Below are 23,143 nucleotides of genomic sequence, written 5' to 3'. Positions count from 1 at the left end.
AATTATATTGACAATTATATTGTTAAAATATAACGACAATATTAGGCATATATTCTTACTCTTGCTCCACTGAAGTGATTTCTGGATCATTTGAAAGGCAGCTAGTTCTGGGTACAAGGAAAAAGAAGCAGTAGTAAACATTTCTTCTCTGCTTATTTTTTTTCTCTTTTTAGATACGACATCAAGTTTGTGGGATGTAATAACTAACTCTAGTGAGTAGCTTTGACAGCACAAACACACAAATGCTATTGATAGGAATGTAGTGATCTTACTGCCTGCAATACAAATTAGTTTGAGTAATAAATTTTTTAAGCTATTTCTTTAAGTTGGCTAAGGGAAATGCACTACAGCGACTTCATACATCCAATGATAACAATAATCAGTGATGCCTGATATGAGTATTTAGTTCCCCTTTCACTTGCTATGCTGCAACCTGCACTCTTTTAAATGAATGGAGTAACAAGAAAGCTTTCTTCCACAGAGTTTTCACTGTCATGCACTATAATATATTTGAAAATTTTGAATAGAAGCGATGGAAGCTGCATTTCAAGCTTGGGTGGGCCTCTTTTGTTTAACAAAATATTCAAATGGTATCAGATAAGTAGTTATCATAGAATCATAGAATAGTTAGGGTTGGAAAAGACCTTGGGATCGTCCAGTTCCAACCCCTCAACATAGGGGCAGGGACTTAACGTGAGTTTATTGCTTCTGAGGCAGTCTAACTGCTACAATCAAAAAGCAGCAGTCAGTGGTTTTGGGTATTTCTCTGTAATCTCAGGAGAACTGGAGGAAAATGTGTGCTGCAAAAGGAGAAATTTTAGAAAAAACACAACAAAGGAGAAGTGGTAAAATGAAAATTCTGAAGTGCACAACAAGCTAAAGGAAGGAAACTGAAGAGAAGCTTCCAAAAACTCAGAATCTTTGGTTACAGTAACCACAGGGAAAATGTCCCACTAGAACCAGCAGACATGCCTTCTCCAGAATCTTGTGTACAAAACACATGTGAAAAAAGTGCACTGCATACTTTCTAAGCTTTATTCAGTAAGTCCAGGACAGCATTCTTCCAGTTAAGGGTTTCTATGGTACTTCATACCCTACTGCCTTAGTATCTTGAAGTCAAAGCACAGAGTTGTGAGTTTATAGTATTTGATCATCAGCTGATACTGATTTATTAAGTGACCATAAAAAATACAGTATTATCAAGTATTAATCCACTGGCCTATCCAACCAACACTGGAGAGACAGGAAAAGTTACCTGCCTTAACTGAGAGTTAAGTTTACTAAGCTATCCCTAGCTTAGTAAATTGTGAAAAATAATTTTTAAAAAGTACTACCTCCTAAAAACTTTATGAATCGTCTGACATAATGGGTAGAGGGTAGAAAATGTTTAATGAACCATTTTAATGGAATAAAAATATTATTTCAGTTCTCCACATGACTACAGAAACAATGACAGAAATTAGCAAAACTGGTTTTTATAACGTAAGGGTATGATTTTTCCTTACTGAGACCCAACAATACAAATGCAGGCTGCTTGCAGTGAGAGGGGAAGACAATACACAAAAGTGGCAACTTACACAGTAACTGAAACTACAAGGTGACTGCTGTACCAAACACGTAATGTACGACTGTATTCAAACTATTCCTGTGAAACAAGTAAATATAATGCCAGCATCCAGCTGAAAGCTATCTTACTTAGCTGTTTCTGAAGTTTCCCTCAGCTCTTCATCCAGTCTGCATGAATTAAAAGTTATTGATATAAAGAAACAAAGAAGCAAGCAGAGCGTGAGAGAAGCAGAGCAATAGCAGAGCAAAGAACAAATACAGTACATGCTTCTAAAATAGGCACCCAATATTATGCATCGACCCTAAATCTCTTCAGTATGAAACCATTTATCCCTATGCTCAATTCCACCTTTAATTTGTAACTCCTTATTTAGCTTATTTGGAGGCAGAAACATAAAGACAGCAGGGATAGGAAAGCATGCCCGGTGGACAGAGCTGAAAGCATTCAGTTGCTCTAACGGATAGTATTAAACTAGTTGCAGCCTGGGCCAAGTCAAGGACATTTACAGTTCAGTAAGTTTTATTTGCAAGGGAGGCTGATCTCAACAGCTTGAAGGGGAAAGTAAGACTCCACATCATTGCAAGTCCTCTCTCATTCAGCTGTTGAGGTTGCCTGCAGGTGAAAGGCTGTCACACAGATTCACTCCACTATGAGCAGCAGCATGGGCTAGAAAGCAAGTTTTACCTCATTCTTCTCTTAATACACCTCTCTTCATCATACCTTACAAGATAAGAGTGGGTGAAGGAAGAGAAAAGATGTACAAGTTTATATGATACAACATGCACATTGTATTCCACTTTGGTGAAAACTATCAAATCCTGACGCAACCCTATGTACTTTCTACAGGTGGGACGCCTCATGACCATAGGCAGTATTTTTGTTCTTGCCAAAGCAGCAATTATGAAGCTGAAAGCTGAATATTGTTTTATTTTGTTACAGGGACCTTTCTCAGTTTGCAGCAGAAGTTATCAGCTGAACACTGCTATTCTCCCTGTGGCATGGGAATAACCGCCCGCAGTGCCCTGAATGCAAACACCCACTAAATTTTCATATCACAACATCTTGAAAATGTTTGCCACCAATGACACACTTGTCACCTTTCAATTTTTTTATTCAGCAAAATCATGACCTCTCATCTGGCCGCTGAAGACATGAAATAGGCAGTTCCCTAAAATTTCTTAAGCTCTAAGTCCTAAAGTTTCTTTGGTACTGGTGCTGTGATCACTTCACCTTTGGTGTGAAAGGTAACTGGACTTCCCAAAGTTTTCAGTTTGCAGAGAAGAAAAGAAGTGTGTAACACAGATGTGTGTACTGCTACAGAGAGTGTAACAGTAAAAACCAAGTAAGTAGAGGGAGAAACAACACTGACGTACATTACATACTTTAAGGTCTGTATCGAAGGGAGCTGTAAGAAATTAAAATGTTGACAGGAATCAAAAGAGGAAAGGAGGCAAGAATGAAGGGAGGGATGGAGAATGGAAAAATCTTAGGGATGTTAAAATATTCTAGAAATCTCTTTATCAGGTGATTCCTATGGAAGAGTTAAAACTTTTTTGCTACCTTCTTTCTGGATTAGCGAGGAACAGTTTGTTCCAATTTGGATTATATAGATACAGAGTTGATGAGGGACTCTGAGCCTGAAAGTTTTCTTCATTTTGCCGGCAGTATCATTTGTTCCAGTATAAAATCTTCCTCTTCCAGTAAGTGCTGGTTCCCCTTGAACACATTGTGTTTTATGTTTCCACTACAGTGTTTTCCTGCTTCTGAGTTTGACAGTGGAATATTTGTGGAACAATACATAAATATTTATAGCAATATCAAGAAGGGGTTTTCTGTTTTTCTACAGACTCTGAAACACTATTATTACTTTCTGGAAATAGCTTCTATTAGAACAAGTACATGCTTACTGTACATCACTTACTTGACAATACTGTCTGGTATGTGCACGTATTCCATTGGAATCATCTCACGAAGCTCTGCCAATGTGTTGACATACTGTATCTTACTGCTGAACTTAGAGCTGAAACACAGAAAAAACATGTTAAGTGACTTTTCAAGTATCTTTCATGATGTATTAAAAAATCCATATACTTAATGTATTAAATATTTAGGCATTTTGTTATTCATATTTCAATTATAAATTTCAGCTGATCATGAGCATACCTGAGTTCTAGTGAGGCTAAAATAAACTGTAAAACTTTTGCTGTTCCTTGCTTAGGCTAAAAATCACAGTATTTAGGACAAAATTATGAATTGCAATGCCTACATACTAGGCAATGTGATTAATTCTAGAGTTCGAAGGAGATGTATTAAAATTTTGAGAAGAACCAAATCCCTTACAGCATTCTTACATGTAAAAAGAGATGGGAAGCATTCATGTAATGTGGTCATAATGAAATAACATCAACTGATTATGATGAATTAGCATTTATGTTTGACACTGATTCTCAGTAAATACAATGAAACTGAACTTCCTCATCCGTCTGCAGATCTGATTATGGATGTGCATCTTTATTCTTATTGCGGGGCCTTCTTATGAGGAAATACTTCCCTTGTTCATTTCAGCTGTGTTATATGATCATTTATTGTATTTGAGAAATAATCACTCAGAAAAAAAGATAAACTGTTCAGAAAACACACTTAAAAAAAACAAGGCTATTTGCTTGTCTAACCTGAATTACTTCGGTTGATGAGAAAATGAACATGAGCCGGCTTCAGTGTGCGCTCACAGCCCAGAAAGCCAACCATATCCTGGGCTGCATCAAAAGGAGCGTGACCAGCAGGTCAAAGGAGGTGATCTTGCCCCTCTACTCTGCTCTTGTGAGACCTCACTTGGAGTATTGTGTGCAGTTCTGGTGTCCTCAACATAAGAAGGACATGGAGCTGTTGCAGCAAGTCCAGAGGAGGACCACGAGGATGATCAGGTGACTGGAGCACCTCTCGTATGAAGACAGGCTGAGAAAGCTGGGGCTGTTCAGCCTGGAGAAGAGAAGGCTGCGTGGAGACCTCATAGCAGCCTTCCAGTATCTGAAGGGGGCCTATAAGGATGCTGGGGAGGGACTCTTCATTAGGGACTGTAGTGACAGGGCAAGTGGTAACGGGTTAAAACTTAGGGCAAGTTTAGATTGGATATAAGCAAGAAGTTCTTTACTGTTAGGGTGGTGAGGCACTGGAATGGGTTGCCCAGGGAGGTTGTGAATGCTCCATCCCTGGCAGTGTTCAAGGCCAGGCTGGACAAAGCCTTAGGTGAGATGGTTTAATGTGAGGTGTCCCTGCCCATGGCAGGGGGGTTGGAGCTAGATGATCTTAAGGTCCTTTCCAACCCTAACTCTTCCATGATTCTATGATATGTATAGTCTTACGAGAAATCCATCTTTTTCATTTGGATCATAAAGCAATTTTCGAAATTCAGCTCTGGTTGTATTTAGGCTTTTAATATCAGTAACAGCGACATGACTGCACATTGACCAGAAAAGTTCTTAAGTATAGGCCATGAAAAAAAGAATGTGTTCTTCCTATATACTGCTGATTTGGGGTATGACCAGACCACATGAGGCCTCTGCAATAGCTCTGATCACAAGGTTACTGCCCCTTGCCTTAATGTATGAATTTCCCATACAAGGTAAAGTGAGACAGCTGAAACAGGAACACAGGAAAGTACTGTGTATGGTTACTTAAGCTTATCCATTTTGATCTGTCTCTGTACCAGATTACCTTCGCTAAGCACACACACTGGGGCAAGCTTAATGGTAACCTTTTAAGATGCATGAACCACAATTGTCCCATCAAAGCCATGACAGCATACAGATAATTCTTAGCACTTTATAAAAAATGCTGATCATAGTTTGCACCATCCAAACTGCCAGCTTGGCAAGCTGCAAACCAATCAGAAACTTCTAAATCAGAAAAAAAAATTAAAATATTTCAAGGGTTAATTCTTCCACTTGAGGATTCTCCTGGGTCCATTAACTCCAGCAACAGTGTGGTTTCTGAGTAATTGCTTCAGGTGTGCTGCCAATGGTGGTAGGTTTTTGAGGCAGAATTGACTAGCACACCCTCAGTGACATGACTGACCCTTGCCAATCTGCTGTCGTTCGGTTTCTTGGTCCCTACTGTTTTGTCCCACATCTCAGATGAAATGGAATTAGAATTATGTTGCTCATGTTTAGCTACCTCATTGAAATCTCTGCTTGCCTTGGGACCAGTTCATTTCTTACTTTAAAATTCCCACTGTGCACATTAGTGGTTTGGTGAACTGCCTGGGGCTAGCAAACTAAGCTACAGCCATCAGCCTTCAATCTAATCGCATTTCCATCTTACATTGCTTGTTACTGAACTATCTCTTTTCATGCCTAGTGGAGGTTTTTACTCAGCTTTCTTAGTGCTCCTCTGTCCTTGGTGAGGGTTCAAATATCTTATGTCATCTTCCACAAGAGTCACACTGGCTATGTGTCCTCCTCACCTTTTTTCAACTCCCATTTGCACTTTGCTTTCTTCTTGTACAGACTTACTCGGCTGAAACACAGTGCTTTAACTGGTCTCTAATGCTTTTAGTTTTGTACTGCTGATTTGCGGTGCCAAACTATTTAGAGTGAACTTTTCTCCTGCTTGGCAATGCAAAATCTCTAGTCACTGCTGCTCAGTATGGTCATTATGAATAAATGACTAATGAACTGAGACAGACATGACATATTTGAGTTTTTTAAATTTTGGCATCTACCTTTCCTCTGGGAGCAAACAGGATGCCAACAGAAACACCTGACACCAAATGCAACTCAGTGAATCCCCATCATTACTGTTGTCAATTCCAGGTACCATTCCCATGTTACTCTAGTATTTTTAAATGTCACTTTCTATTTGGTATTAAAGCCACCATGTCTAAAAGTAGAAGCTCCTTTATGACACTATGCCTGTCACACTTTGGCAGCAATGGGAGAACTCATGTGCTTCCAGATCCCAGTCTTACCCTCTCAGGACAGAGCACCCTGCAATAGACACCTCCAGTCTCCTCATCTGCAGCCTAGGGGCAGACTTCTCTGAGGTATCTTATTCACCCTATGGCTCCTATAGTTGATGCTGCTTCTCTTGCCTGAAGCAACTCTTTCTTACACCTGCGAGTCTGCTCCTGCCTATTTCAGGATTTCAACTGCATACTTGCCCATCATCTTCAACAACTTCTGAGATCTTCTGGGTCTGTAACATTTCTTTGCTTTTTTACTAATCAAAGCATTGTTTTTGGTGGCATTAAACCTTCTTTTTCAAGCCAGAACTCCTTTGCATTCAAACAGCTCAGGGTCCTGGCAGTCCTCTTGTATAAGCAGTAACTACCTTTTCAAACCCAGAACTGTAGCTTAGTCTAGTCCAGTAGCAAGGATTTTTTTTTAATGAGGTGACGACCATCATTACACGCTGATCCCTTTTCTGCATGTCTCCTAGCTGGGCTTGGAACAAAGACAACTTTAAGGGACTGAATGCTAAGTTCTGCATAAATATACAGGTTTAATATATTTTAATATTTTATATAGTTTGTTTTTGATAGTTTTCAATAGATTTAATAGTTGCAGACTATAATGCCTGCAACTAGATACTCTTATAACTTTTGGTTTTGTTGTTTTTATTTTCATTTAAGAAAGTCAACTTCAACTGCCAAAATGCCAACATGAACTGGAAAATGAGTACTCTTCAGTAAAAGATTAACAGGCATGTCTGATGATTTAGGGTGCTTCTATATTTTCAGGGACATAGAAAATCACTGGTATATACTACATACCTTATAAAAGGTCGTGTCACAGCCAGAATTGTCCTGATAAACCATGATGGATGAACAATTATAAATGATTTCAAATTCTTCCGTAACCTAAGTAAAAAAAAATTTGTTTTTTTGAAAAAAAAAAAAAATCCATACAAAATCTGGGAAGATCATATACAGTGAACACTGTCCTAGAAATGTGTAACAGAAATTGACAGTGTTTAAAATAATGGCTGTGGATCAGAAAGGAAAATACTACTCACCGTCGATCAATCATCTGGTAACATCTTTTCATCCAGCCCAGTCCAGGCATCCTGCTTCTTGGTGTTGCTCCATTCAAGTAGACAATCATATAGTCTTCAGCTACCATGAGCTCTAAGGTACTGATTACGTAGCTGATGGAAGTACAGGAGTAAGTGAGCACATATTGTACATTACCCACTTAAGCCCCAACTAAATCAGTCTGCTATGAATAAGTTAAAGCAGACTAAGCAGTTTACGACAAGATAGCATTTACTTTTCCTTTAAACCAAAGCAAATATTTAGCACTGGTCACCATGTTACCTGTAGATGTGTAACTAGAAAACCACAACCTTATCTGCATCTTCAGAAATCTAGAGTTTCCTTACACAGGTGGAGTTTCATAGTAAGCTTTCAAATATCACAGGTGACTTTGCTTTTTCTTAATAGGGCATTAAATCATGAGAGACTTAAGGAAAGGGAGTGTGTGGCAGGACTATGCAAAGTTCCGTGAACTTCTGAAATTAATTGTTGAGAAACTTCACTATTAACCATAGAACCCTGAAATGCTTTGGGTTGGAAGGGACCTTAAAGATCACCTAGTTGCAATCCCCTGCCACAGGCAGGGACTCCTTCCACTAGACCAGCTTGCTCCAAGCCTCGTCCAACCTGGCCTTGAACACTTCCAGGGATGGGGCAGCCACAACTTCTCTGGGCAACCTGTTCCAACGCCTCACCACCCCCACAGTAAAGAACATAACAACAATAACAAAAATATGTTTGTTCAGTGAAAAAATAAGGGTAAGGAGGAGATACTTGTTTATGATTCCTGTGATCCACACACTAGTGCTACTGAGACTCTGAGTGTCAACTACAAATACTTTGAATCTCAAGGCTAATAAAACTTGTCCACATCAATCTGCCTTCTGATGTGACAGAGCACTCACTCCATGACCACTTCGTTTTGTGAGCAAAACACTTCAAACACCCATTAAAGTCCCCAGCCCAGCAACAGTAATTCATACAGAACAGTGCTCTGACTCTCCTAGAAGAGCACAGTACTTAGTCAAATGAAATGGTAGTTCTAAATTCTTGTCCGGGACTACATATGCAGATGCTCCACTCAGTAGTCCCTACCTCATCTGGGAGTTGTTATCACAGGTATGTTCAAATTGTTCTCTGTCCCATCCAACCCCAAGGCATGTCTATGCAAAAACTACAGTGAAAAAATCAGGGGCCACACCTTAAAAACCTGAATGCTGGAGTGTGCTCAATAAAAAAAGACAGTTCTATTCCCTAAGCATAATGGCCCCTTTCACAGGTGTATGGGAATGACTCAGTCTAATCTGACACTTAAATTCCTGAAGATGCAGTTTCTTTAAAAGAAGGCTCAGGGGACACCTTATAACACTCTTCCAGTACCTAAAAGGGGACTACAGGTAATCTGGAGAGGGGCTTTTTATAAGGGTATGTAGGAGCAAGACAAGGTGTAATAGTTTTAAACTGAAAGAGGGGAGATTTAGGTAAGATATTAGGACAGAGTTTTCCCTGTGAGGGTGGTGAGGCATTGGAACAGATTGGCCAGAGAAGCTGAGGCTGTTCCATCCCTGGAAGTGTTCAAGGCCGGGCTGGACGAGGCTTGGAGAAACCTGGTCTAGTGAAAGATGTCCCTGCCCATGGCAGGGGGGCTGGAGATGACCTTAAGGTCCCTTCCAATCCAAACCATTCTATGATTCTGTGATTCTGTGAATAGTAGGAAATCTGTTTCTCATCAACAGAAGTGATACTTTACCTGCACATAAAGCAGGCAGCCATTAACTGGCTAGTTCCATGCATTTGATAAATCCCATCTAAATAACTACTCAATTCTTCTCACTGCTCTCTTTCTCACCATGCAGTTGTACATTCGCTGCCTTTGCATGCACTTGTAAAATCTCCTGTCTAATGGTGAAATATCAAAAGTGGGGGACATATGGCCGTCCTGATGGAAAAAGCCTGATTCAACTGAACATACTGATTATTTGACGGATTATTAAATTAGCCCTTCCACACAATATCTAGTGCTTTAAAGACATTTAGACATTGAAACATAGAGAAAAGTGTGTATAAGTATTTCTCAAAACACTACAACACTTTCAGTTACAGAAACAGAGACAGTCTGAAAATATTTATGTTTGGCCTAGGTGCAAAGGGAGTTCCAAATAGTATGAATTATAGTAAGAACAATCATGCCTACTGTTCATCAGGAATAAGAGGTGTATTAAAAAAAAATAAAAAAAATCTCTGCTATTTTTTTAGTGAGATTTCACTTATTTTACACGCTTTCACTCAGCAGCTCTTATTCATTGTGGGTTGAATAAGACCATCTTCCATTTTAGGCATGCTGAGCTCTCTTGCAAACCTTACCTAACTGGTAATTTTCTATTATTTGGTAATGAAGGTGACTTCTTCATTATTTGAAAAGATGGACAGACTTTTTGTTATTTACTAGAACAATTCACTCACTCTGAAAGCAAAAAGTGCTGGGTTTGATTTTCAAAGTACAGTCTTTCAAGTTGCAATTCATTTAAAAAAATTTAAATCTCTAGACGGTATCAGGCAGCCACAAATGAAACATCAGAATGTTCTGAGTAGTTCTGCATCATCTGCAAGTGCTGTAGAAGATGCTGTCTTAAGAGTTGTGTCCCAAACCTGACTTTTCAAGGACAGTTTTATAGGATTAGGGAAGGTGAAAAATAGGAACAAGGTAACTGGAAATGAAGGGAAACCAGAAGGGAAAGTAAATGCAAAACTGAGGAACAACTGAAAACAGTTGTTAATCAGAAACTAGAGGTGTCATATATACTGCAAGTGCATGATTATCTATTGGAAATATGCTGTATAAAAATTGGGAAGAGATTTAGTGATTTGCAGGTTCCTCCAGATCCCTATATAATTCAACAGTAAAAAATTCTCAAATATTTAAATATCTAAGTTGTTACGTATGTTGTGAACTGTCACACTCCCTCTATTTCAACGCAATTCACTGACCTACAACTGAAAGAAAGGGGTGATCTGGCTTTCCCTTATCCTCATCTTACAGAGAACTAAAACTTCATAAACCTTAAAATAAGCTGAAGGTTCACAGCCAGCCTGAACTCTCTCTTATACTACTACACCAGAAAAAGACAGTAAGTTACGAAGTTGTCTTTGGCAATGTCCTCAAGTGATGTGGAAAAGTCTCTTAAGACTTGAAAAGGCTCTCTCTGCAAAGTCCATTTACCATTTGCTTTATCTATGGACAAGGGTCTTGGGTGAAGTCAAAGAAAACCATTAAATGTCAGTCACAGTTACTCTCAGCTTTGTTCCTAGCTATAAAGTTATAGCCACTGTAGCAACTCCTTGCCTCTGAATCACTGAGTACTGTGTAGATCAACTACTGTGGATGACATTGGGCTCTTAAAGGCTCTACCAGACAAACGCTGGCAGTTGGTCTGACTTGGAACTAAAGCACTCTTGTTTTTCATACATAGACACAATGTTGAAGGCATTGGCTGTAACCATGCACCTTCAAGAAGTGGAATTTTAAGAAGACTGGGCATGTGCTCTTGGTGAGCTACGAATGGTGAAAGCTAGTCCTCTGCTGGCTTTAGAAATGACTGACTGGTTTTTAGCACAGAAAATGCTGCAATGATTGATTTTTTAACAGCTGTGAGTGCAAATAGCTGGAGGCACTTCAGGGGAGTACTGCCTACACAATTTCTGGCTGTCAAAACAAGTTGCCATTAGCAGTAATTTTGCTGTCATAAACTTGGGTTCATGTGGCCAAATCTGTGTACCACTCAACTGGCCTCTGACACTTTTAACTGAATCAGAAGCAGCTGGAGTCAGGAAAAATACTAAGAGCTGTTTGTGTCAGCAACTATAATTTATTCTGTATTTTTGAAATGAGTGTCACAAAATGGTCCTGTGACTCCTAAAGACAGATACAACATATATTAAAAATATTATATACAGTGATAATGTATATATATGATAATATATAATAAACAGTGAAAACCAGTCTGGTGGCCTAAGAACCTGATGACTGTTATAAAGGGCTGGAAATCACTACTGAAACAGTGCAATGATTGTAGGCCTAAGAAGCTGAAGATACTGCATTCCTTGACATTTAGGGAGATACTACAGTCAGATTTGGTCCTAACACATATGCCTTTATTTGGGATGGTGAGTAAGTAAAGAATACCAAAATAATACTCTATTGAACAGTTTATCTAAAACTACTATTTTTGTCATTCAGACGACTCCCCTTCCAATGATCAGAATTACCTCTTAATTAAAGACAGGTTATCTCTCACTACATAATTATGAGTACTAACTGAAAAGACTCTGTGACACTGCTCACATATCACTCACAGGAAAAGATTTTCCATGACATAGTTGTAATCAGTTCGACTGCTGTCTGGCAAGAAGCATGCTGCAAACACAATGATAGCATTCAGACCATCACCATAGTATCCTGTGGACAAAAAAGGAAAAGGCATTTTTGTCTTTGTTAAAGGCTCTTAACAAGAGAAATGTAAAAAGAAATCTCAAAGTTCTGGAATAGAGCTACTATGTCTGCTACTGAAGGAGACAAAAAATGTATGAAATATCATCAAGTGATAAGCAAGCAGAATAGTCAGTTATGCTGAATTCCTGAAAAACACACTTAGAACAAGTATCAGTAAACTTTTTACAGAGACCAGCAAAAAAGCCTTGTAAGTAATACAATCTTATCTGAACTCCTGGTTCATTGCATATCTGGGGCAATCATGAGCCGAATGCTCACCTCAGACTGAGGAACAAGGGGCTAAGGAAAATATTGTACATTTGTTATCCTGCATCTTTTGAATGACGTTTCATAAAGTCTCACAATCCAATCTCAGTTGGCTTGCACAGCTGCAACGATCTCAGGATATTACAGTTATGACTGCAGTCCACTATATCTTAAAAGCTCCTGGGGATCAGTTAAATAACTTGCTGCACGTTCAGTATAAAATACTTTTTCACCTTGAACACTCCAGTTGTCCAATACTGGCATTTACTGGGCTGCACCACTGCCTAATGATGGCTGTAAACCCTCAAAGCTGCAGCATTTCTGTTTTGGGGTCCAGGGCAGTTGCTTGTTACCCAAAAGAAATTTTTCTTTTTTTTTTTAATGGTGGATCTTCTCCACAATCCTTCGCAGCTGTTACAGATTTCTGTATTATTAATAATAAATACAACTGGATAACAATAAATAGAATCATAGAATAGTTATGGTTGGAAAGGACCTTAAGATTATCTAGCTCCAACCCCCCTGACATGGGCAGGGACACCTCATGCTAAACCATGTCACCCAAGGCTCTGTCTAACCCGGCCCTGAACACCACCAAGGTTGGAGCATCCACAATTTCCTTGGGCAACATATTCCAGTGCCTCACCACCCTTAAAATAAATAAAACTGCATTTCAGTTTTGTTCAAAATATACATAAAATCAGGAGACAATTTATAAAGAGGCTGTACAAATGGTTGTAGGTAGATAACACTAATGACATACAGAAGAAGACATACATATAGCAGCTGGATGTACTTAGAGAATATACTGAAAACCTTTCAAAAGAGGCTATAAGAAACTATGAGTGACAAATTACAATGTTTGTGAAGTAAACCCTGAGTCTCCCTCAAAGATGGGAACACATTCCTGACAAAAACAAAGGATAACACTGGCACTTATGCAACACTTCCATGAAGAGATTTTAAGACTTACAGCGCTTTCTGCATACTAGACAGCAGCATCCAACCCTCAAATGTTCTTGCATTGTGGCCAGACAAGCAAAGCAAAATTTCGCGTGGAAAAAAGCAGGTAACACACAATCTACATGTGCCAATCAGGGGAGAGTGAGAGAGGTCTTTTTTCTCAGCTAGCTGAAACAAGGAGATGATGTTTATGTTAAGGAAGTAATTTCTTACATGGCTTTGTAGAGATCTTCAAAGAATCTAGTATCTCTGACAAAACGAGTGCTTCAAGGCACTTGCCCATGAGGTCATCCACACCAAGCAGAACCACAGCTGATTAATCTGAACCCTATCCCCAGTCATAAGGACATGCATACAAGTGCATTCCCTTTAGGGCTCTCAGCTGTTCCTTAAAGACAGAAAAACACTACTGCTTCCTGAGTTACAAAGGGAAGCAAAAGAAAGGCAAGATTCTCAAAGAAAAATGTGCATGTCAGAAGCAAGTCTCCTGCCTTGAGCCATATTGTTTCAAATGAAGGCTTGGCAAAGCAACCTGCTGAAGTCATTATGTTGGATTTATTTCCTTCTGAGTTCGATTTGGTAGGTATATTGCATTGGATAAGATAATAATGCATACTGTTGTTGCTAACACCAACATCGAGTCAAGAATGCTAGCTAGCCTACACCTCATCCACTGAAGAATCATCTGGACACTGCAGGAAGCTTTCTGTTCTAAGTCCACTCTTCTATGAACTTGGCATCTCCTGTCTTCCTGGTATTGTGAAGTAGCTTTTTTTAATGTCTCCCAGAGGCCAAAGGCCAGCTAGTTTATAACTGGGCTTCCAGAGCTAGAGAAGACACTAGCCACTATAACAGCAGCCCAGCTTATGCCCGCTGTCTTCTCCAGTCCCACAACGCAGTGTTTCTCTCCATCCTGTTGGAGGACATAGGTGGGCAGGAGAGCTAAGGATGAGGGTTTGAGTTCAAGCCAAAGGGCAGGGTGGATATCCCACTTTAACCCATGTGACATAGTGTGTATGTCATAGCTCCAGCTCATGTTAGGATCCATGAACATTGTATCTACAGATATAGATGCAGTTGATAGACTTTGTCGTCCCAGTGAAGATGTCAAGATCAAATTCAAAGAGTAGCATTACATTGTCTAGCAAGGATGTACACAGGTAGGCAGAAGAAACTCCAGTCCTGCTTTCAGCACCCTCAACTTTTTAAGACATGAAAGAGTATAACAGTCTTTTCAAAAGAAAAGAACTCCACTTCCCCCACACTCATGCTTAATACTACTAGCTGTTATGTTTCCATTTTCTCAACAGACCTACGTACTTTCAAAGAGACAGTACGCATTTCACCTATCTCATCCTAGATCAGCTCAACTAAATTATGCAACAAAGCAGTATTTTTTTCCCCCTCAGTTTTGCAAACCAGGAGGAGATCTCCTCCCTTGCATTAGTTTAAAAATCCTTGAAAGAATTTCAGGACAATATATATCATGCCACATAAAAAAATCTGTCCAGCTGGCTCAAGATTTTGGCAGCGAGAGCACACCGTGGCAGGTGTGTTCACTAAATTACACAGCACAGTTTGCAGTTCATGTAAAGCAAAATAATTATGTGCAGATGCCACCTAACAGCACACAGAAGAAAAACCCACAGATAAATCTAAGCCACTTTTTCTTATGCATGCTCATAGACAAGGAATGTTCACCCAAGGGAGAAGTGCTTTTTAATTCATCACTAGATGCCAGAAAAAGCCATTTGCCCAAATTTGCAGTCAGCGTATGCAACGAGACAGTTCCCTAAGAAATTTATCTGTTAACATATGTGGAAGGCAATCTCACACTTAGACTGCCAATTCTACTCTCCTTTTTCCTATTTTGTGGCTACAATCTAGATTCTGCATTTGGTGTTCCCTACCATTTGGCAGGAAGGAATGTTCAGTAGATCACTGAATTATCAAGACATGCTTGGCCTAATTTCCAATTGACTAATTTTAACCAGAATCTGTTCTTAATCTTGAGATTCAAGGAAATTTTCCTGGCTTTCTAAAGCACTTCAAAGACACTAAAGTATTGCCATCACATGGAACTTCATATAGGAACATCATATGGAATAAGCCTAGCCACCATCATGTAGAAATTGTTCAAGCTGTCCAAAGATTTCCCATGATTCATGCATCAAGATTATTTTGTTTCCTCATCTTCAGTCTCCCACTTCATAAACACACTATTTAATCCAGTCCTTAACCTGCCTTCATATGGCTAGGTTTCAAGCAAAATTTCCAATTTAGTCAGCGGTGTAAATTATTATATCTCACACCATTTCTTTTACAATGGCTAAGTTACTGCCAGTAACTAAGTTGTTACTGACGCATTTAAAAGGTAAGGAAATGTAACGTTCTTTATCTTAGAGTGATCAAACAGTGTCAGCCATGTAAAATTTGAATCTTGATTATTTCACACTGATAGCTGAGCTCAATGACCTTAACTCCCATCCCTAGACTGTGCATTATTATGTACTTCATAGTTGCCATCAGAGTTGTCTGCCACTGGAAGGAGTCCCTACTCAACAGTACAAGCAGTGCTCAATTAAGAGCTACTTCTCCACTCACTACAATGGATTGGTATTTATTTTTCATAAAAGCTAGTAGAATTGTATACATCAGCATCTAGTAGAACTGTACATGACAGTTTTCACCACAAATGTACCTACTAGATTACAGCATACAAAAACATATAAATAAACGCCATTAGCAAGGCCTCAAAATATTTTATGTTTGTTTCCTAAATTATGCCATCTGTGTCTGTTTGCTAAACTGTATCTGAGGTGTCATCACATTCATAAATCTTAGTTGGTGTTGTTACAATGGGAAAATGCTTGGAGGTTTAAATGTCTTTATTAATTCAGACTATACCTTCTGTACACTGGCCACTGTGAACATATGTAGGCTAGCATTTAGCTACTTTTAATGTAAATGTGTGATTTTGAGGACCACTCCTCAGGTAATATAATTAACCACAATTTATTTATGCCACTTTTATTAGATAGAGATTCCACACTGAAAATGTACTGAAAACAATGATTTACCTTTAAATGATGTTATGGATCAGCAACACTGTAACAGAAGCATCTTCATATAAACTCATAAATCTTATCTCTTGAGATGCTAAGTTACCTGCCTCAGTTTTTGCAGGAATAGAACAATTCATGCTTACTTAATACCTTACTTAAGAGGTGGCAAGCAGTGTCCCCCAAATGTATAGAATCCAAATATAATCTAAACCTGAGACAGCAAGGAAATGCCACTTAGCAGCAGTTAAAAAGATTTATTTCATATTCTTCCTTCAAGAACTATAATAATATTTAACCATTTGAATTCATTCATACAGAAGTGTGCCAGTAACACCAGAACTACAAATTCTCTGAGATGGTTAGGGAGTGGATGAGCAAAGAAGGCTACATAGCAAGCACATGAGGTAATTCTCTTTAAATGTTTGATATGCTAGTTGATAACCATTAACAAATTACATAAAAAACCCACCTCAATAACCCCAAACCAACAGTTGCTGGTGAAATGCTATCTGCTGACAACTATAAATGGCAGAAAAATAACATTAAGGAGCTTAGCCAGACAACGGAAGCCCCAGGGAAAACTGCTTTTTTTCTCTTTTGCCACTCTACTTGTTTAGATCTGCGCACCCACATACATCGTTCAGCAAATCACAGGCAACTTCTTCATGCAAAAGTGTTTGCCAAAATCCACAGATTGAAGTTTTAAATTTTTTTCTGTGCAAAAGTTTTTTCCCTTGTTCTAAGACAGTTTTAGCCTACAATGACCAGACTGTTAGTAATACATGTATGTCAGATTATTTGTTGCTCCTAAATTGCTTTATATTTAAAATACTCATTAGTCTTTGATAAACTGAATTGAAAGCTAGGTTGATTTCAGCCATAGCTGAAAAAAACACCCTTCTCTCTCCCTTTACCAGTATGATAACTGAACTAAAATAGAAATAAATCATACACAATAAAGCATTATTTTTTAACATCAATCTAAATAATGCATTCAGGATTTTCCTACCTCCATGTGAAATGACCTTTTTGTAAGGTTCAATCACTTTCATATCAATTCTTTGTTCTTGTTCTCCAATAACCACTGTTCTCCATAACCTGTTATCCTCTCGCTCTTCTTCAGCAGTGTACTCTGGAATTGATTCAGACTCCTCCTGGGAAGCATCCTTAGTAGCAGTCTGCTCTTCTGAAAAATAAAAATTTATGTATTACATTTTACTGTAAAAGCTCTAAATATTTTCTTTGTTATATACATTTGAAATAAATGACTGAAATAAACTGGACTTTTACAGCAATGATGCAAATAAACAGAATTTGGTTATATTACAGTCAGCAAATGAAAATTTCCAATTTTTAAAAATTCTTCATTATTATGAACATAAAAAGAACAGCAGCAATTATCATCATGCAGAATACCTCCACAAGATGTTTGCATCCAGTTAGTAAAAATTATCAGCTGCTCACTAGAGGTACTGCACTGTAGGTCTTTAAAAATCTTTGTGTGGCAGGCATGAGAACTATGCTAGAAAGCAAAATAGGGAAGTAAAAGTGAACATAGCAATGCTTCTTGTCTACAGAATAAATCACCACAGAGCTACAGATTCTCAACTTTTTCCCAGTTTGCCTCCAATCTCTTCACATCTGGCACCAGCAAACATGAAGAATGCATGTCTTTCTCTCCTTCAGTCATAAGATAATGTTAACTCATCACAAAATAAGCACAGTATTTGCCTTCCCCAGGACCTTTCAGTTGAGCTTAAACCTGATTTCCCTCCCAGATGTGAAGTACAGAGCAGCCACGCAATATGGCCCACTTATACCAAAACACATGAGAGAATAGGTATATGTAGTCCACAGATACAATGACTACGATAAAAAAGCTGCATGGCTGACAAGAGACTCTGAAGTCTCTTAGCACAGCCTCTCTGCTGGATATTCTTTTTTTCAGAAAAGCTGTGAAGTAATTAACGAAACCTACATTTTCATTGCACATTGATAAGATGGCTCTTAACAAATTGAATTGCATTCCAGTTTTTCAGACTTAATGGCTGGTTACAGAAAAAGTAACATGAAAAGTGGAGTTACTTAATTTCCTTCTTATTGTTACAACATACTTTTTTTAATGTGGGGGAAAAAAATTTGCTTTTTGCACTATTCTTGCTGAAGCAACTCTGCCTTGTGGCTGTGTACATATTATTAATTTATCTTCATAGTAAAGATTTCGTACATTTTATGCATTACACATATTTGAAGTAAATATATAAAATCAACAGTTCTTTTAAAAGTATAATTCTGGCTCTGTAGTCGTAAGTAAGAGCAGAATTTAATCATGTAAGTCAATAGTGAGGTAACAGTACATACAAATATAGTGAGATATATAATGAAATCCATGTGCATACATAAATAGCTGATCAGACATCTTATTTGAAAATAACAGAGATCTGTGAGAGTCAGAAGTAACTAAGAGAAGTTATTTTATTTGACAAGAAGAACACAATGTTTCATGGAAGCCCTCAAATTTTTCTATGCACTGATTTATTTTCAGATGCGTCTTTGATTAATGCTGTTTCTTAAACTACTCACACAAATTGAAGAATATGATTCTTAACACACACGAGTTTATCAGAAGAAACGAAATAATTTATGAAAACAGGAATAAGACAGTACACTGTGTATATACATCTACACACACAGAACCTATGGGCACATACATATACGTGTAGTGACAGTTTCTATTGCTGGCTTATTTTGATAAAACATGCTTTTCCTTTTCTGCTCTCTGCACCTGGCTCATCTAAGTGGAGGACTTGGAGGTCCTCCTTAATTTCACCTATTAACTATGTCTAAAATCAAACTGCACAACTGTTAAAATGTCACCAAACCACAAGAACCTTGTGTTCTTAGGACTTACTTGTTGGAGGAAAATGGTTCAATCTTAGTAATTGAACGAACCATCACATTTAGAAAGCAGCAAAAAAGCTAACAAATAACGCTTGCCATACAACTGCCATCAAAATCACTGGTGTTGAATTTATTTACATGAGGGCTTAAAAGCACAACCTGTTCCACTGCAGACAGAGATTTTTGCTCTCACACAGTGGTCACAACAGTCTGAAAACTGCAAGCACACTGCTCCTCTGTGTGTCTATGTGTTAGTTTTAACCTTTGCCACAAAATATTCTAACCATCAAGCAACTCATCCCTATGCTCTGCATTTCCCATAAGGAAATCAGCTTTCTAATGAGAAGTGACATTAGAGATACTCATGCATGACTGAATACACAGTAATGCCTCTTTGGCAATATCACTTAAACTGATGCAACTGTTCTTGTATGCTCCAAAGAGCACAGAATTTTTAAATTATAGTGACCTCAGTACCAATAGAGAATTTAAATGCAAGGGAAAATTTGGTTTAAATGGATCCATTTTTAAAGTTTCTTTCTGCTGTAGACTGCAAAGTGATCAAACTCATTTTCCCCTGAAATAGTTTATGATCTTTACATTATGCTATTAGTGAGTACAGTTCGTACAGTTCTTAAGGTACTAGCAGGGAATGAGTGTGAACACTCTATTTCATACATCATGAGTCTAAGTGAGTAAGACAGTGTAAAACTCTTCTACACCCCATGAGGGAAAATCATTAGTATTGAAGGACGACTGAACTATCCATTGCACACTTCAGGGTGCATCTACACTGTACAACCAGCCCTGCTGAGAAAGCATATTTAAATTGGTGGAATGAAGAATTCTGTTGTTCCACCACCAGATCTAGTTTTATCATGCTACGCACACACCTTCCATGTTGCAGCTTTCCGGTCATACATAGGAATAGACAAAGACGTTTCTCACTAACAAAAACCCTCTCTCACCACACTGTGATTGTTCTCTAGAACAGAGAGCAACTGGTTTCTCCTTCCTGACCAACTGTTTTCAGATAAGTCCTATGGTACTAGACAAAGACAAAACTTTGGTCTCTCTAGGTAGCTTTACTTATTTTATTTGATCAGCTGTTCTATGTTTTTCTACACTCTGCATAAGTAGAAATGTATTACTTTACACAGGGGAAGAGAGGTTAAAAAACACCAGAGACTAAACATATCTGGACACCTAGCATTAACTTTCAGATGTTTTAACCATATTCATAGCCTGACAGACATGAGACTGATCTCATGTCTGGAAAGAAAGGAAAGAAACAGATGAAGTCTGCATTTACAATCTAGAACATTACCTTGTCCAGTGTATTCAAAAGAGTCTGCTTCATCAGGAGTGTCAAGGTCATCTACATTGATGTCAATTTCATCCGGTGTATCCAAATTATCATCAGAAAGTATAGACCCTTCGCTCTGGTCCAAAGACAGATTGATATTTGGAGCAGTGAGCTTTATCCTTCTGGGATGAGAACCGTTTAGATCAAGAGAATTGGGAGGTTCTGAAGAAAGAGGAGATAAAAAAGAACTTTATCTCTCCTCCATGTACAATTCATTTCTCACATACTTAAGAATCACCTTCAAACATTCTGCGACAGATCAATTTTAGTAACACCAAGCCATTTAAAATTACCTAACATAACCCAGAAATATCAACATTAATGTTTAGAGAAATAAAAAAAACAGCTACAGGAATGGCAGATGTAGCTGGCAGTTCTTAAATTACGCGAAATCCAGATTCTCTTTTTTGCAATCACCAGTTGAAAATCAAACCTTGGACATGCTGTGACTCACAATGTTTAAGAACTTAAAAGAGCAATACACAAATCATTAGAGTTACGAAGCAAGACACTGTTGACTTCTGGAAAAAAATGTGTGTGAAAATCCTCTATAAATATTTGTTTTCCTATACACTTCTTTCTATTTGAACACTGCTGATTTTCAAGTAGCCGTGTCTTCGGTCTAAACTATAAAATATCTAATTCAATACAGTAACAGAATTAAAAATACCTCTGAGTGTCTTAATCAGTCTTAAAAACAGTCTTCCAACAAGACAAAAGCTAGGTATGGCTTTGCCAATTGCCCCTGCATCACACGGCACATTACAAGCTATTCTGTCTGAAGTATTCTAACGCTGACTTAGTTTACTTAGACTGCAACAAATCTAGAATAAATAACAGGCCACCTAAACATCACAATGGCTAAACAAATCATGACAACAATGCATAAGAGAAAATAGCACACTACAATTATAATTTCTCAAGTGAAGGAAAAACCTGACAAAATAAAGTGAACCTAATACTTTTTCTTGTTAACACCAAAATGATTCTTTATCAGCACAGAAACATCTTTCTCACTGTATAGTTAAAAGCTAAGGGAGTAAGGGAACATGAGTAAGAACTTCTCTCACCAGGTCTCATCTCTGTAGAACTTGGGCTTAGTACACCCTCAGCAAAAGGGATGTCCATTCCCACATCTTCTTGTACCAACCTGAGAGGTAAAATACAAAGCAAAATCTTAGACAGATGAACAGGCTGACCTTGTTATCCAGTACAGCCCATGTGTATAGCTCATACAGAACCAAGATTTTCCTCAACAATGCCAGTTCAGAAGTCTGTCCACAAATTGAGATGGAAACAAACACAGCTGTTGTGATTTCTGCTGTACTATTCTCTACCCCTTATTTATGCAAATATCTGTAGAGCCTCTGAAGAATATTGAAACATGAGCCAGCAGTGTGCAGTCGCAGCCCAGAAAGTCAACCATGTCCTGGGCTGCATCAAAAGCAGCGTGACCAGCAGGTCAGTGGCAGTGATCCTGCCCCTCTACTCTGCTCTCGTGAGACCTCACACTATACTGTGTGCAGTTCTGGTGTCCTCAACATAAAAAGGACATGGAACTGTTGGAACAAGTCCAGAGGAGGGCCACAAGGATGATCAGGGGACTGGAGCACCTCCCGTATGAAGACAGGCTGAGAAAGCTGGGGCTGTTCAGCCTGGAGAAGAGAAGGCTGCGTGGAGACCTCATAGCAGCCTTCCAGTACCTGAAGGGGGCCTATAGGGATGCTGGGGAGGGACTCCTCATTAGGGACTGTAGTGATAGGACAAGGGGTAACGGGTTAAAACTTGAACAGGGGAAGTTTAGACTGGATATAAGGAGGAAGTTCTTTACTGTGAGGGTGATGAGACACTGGAATGGGTTGCCCGGGGAAGCTGTGAATGTTCCATCCCTGGCAGCATTCAAGGCCAGGCTGGACTAAGCCTTGGGTGGCATGATTTAGTGTGAGGTATCCCTGCCCATGGCAGGGGGGTTGGAACTAGATGATCTTAGGGTCCTTTCCAACCATAACTGTTCTATGATTCTACAATTACAGGTCACACATAGCTACTTTCATACAATCAAGACATAGCACCAAATAATAACAGGCTGGCAAACAGCAATGTTTCTTATTCTATACAAATGAAGCTGGTCTTTTGTCATCAGGCAAACCAGACACATCATTGCTAGGAGCTTCAGCAACTCTTTGCAAACTGCATGCCAAAGTTAAGAGTTCCACAGCAGTATCTTCATTGCTGTACATTCGGTTACTGTATAGCAAAATGAGATCTGGAGTGTATTTTTTCAATCTTTTTATATCGTTTGTACTTTAGCGTGATTCTGACCCAAATCAGTCATTTTCTAATACTGATACAGCTGATGTCCTGCATTGAAAGAGTACAGAGACAACAAAAGTGAGAACCAAAAATTACATCATAAATTTTCAAGACTAAAATGTTGCAAAATATCCTATCTGGACTCCATTTTAAGGAAGATGTTAAGGGATTACATTTAACC

General features: G+C 38.6%; 1 protein-coding gene across 3 annotated transcripts in view; it reads right to left on the bottom strand.

Annotated features, from left to right (window-relative positions):
* The window catches only part of PRUNE2 (prune homolog 2 with BCH domain), a 53,636-nt gene that overhangs the window by 4,795 nt on the left and 25,698 nt on the right, over nucleotides 1-23,143 (bottom strand). The window contains exons 2-10 of one of the 3 annotated variants that reach the window (XM_065661354.1): nucleotides 21,720-21,799; nucleotides 20,611-20,811; nucleotides 17,392-17,568; nucleotides 11,952-12,054; nucleotides 7,580-7,711; nucleotides 7,338-7,424; nucleotides 3,489-3,587; nucleotides 2,252-2,287; nucleotides 60-107 (exon numbers count right to left, since the gene is read on the bottom strand). In XM_065661354.1, the coding sequence (XP_065517426.1) occupies nucleotides 60-107; nucleotides 2,252-2,287; nucleotides 3,489-3,587; nucleotides 7,338-7,424; nucleotides 7,580-7,711; nucleotides 11,952-12,054; nucleotides 17,392-17,568; nucleotides 20,611-20,811; nucleotides 21,720-21,777 (941 nt within the window). In that variant the 5' untranslated portion in view covers nucleotides 21,778-21,799. The remainder of the gene's footprint in view (nucleotides 1-59; nucleotides 108-2,251; nucleotides 2,288-3,488; nucleotides 3,588-7,337; nucleotides 7,425-7,579; nucleotides 7,712-11,951; nucleotides 12,055-17,391; nucleotides 17,569-20,610; nucleotides 20,812-21,719; nucleotides 21,800-23,143) is intronic. The other 2 variants (XM_065661352.1, XM_065661353.1) reach the window with 2 other exon arrangements.

Source organism: Lathamus discolor, chromosome Z, assembly GCF_037157495.1.
Source record: "Lathamus discolor isolate bLatDis1 chromosome Z, bLatDis1.hap1, whole genome shotgun sequence".
Classification (NCBI taxonomy): Eukaryota; Metazoa; Chordata; class Aves; order Psittaciformes; family Psittacidae; genus Lathamus; species Lathamus discolor.
The sequence above is the reverse complement of the archived record's forward strand: the minus strand, read 5'-3'. Positions and strand labels throughout refer to the sequence as shown.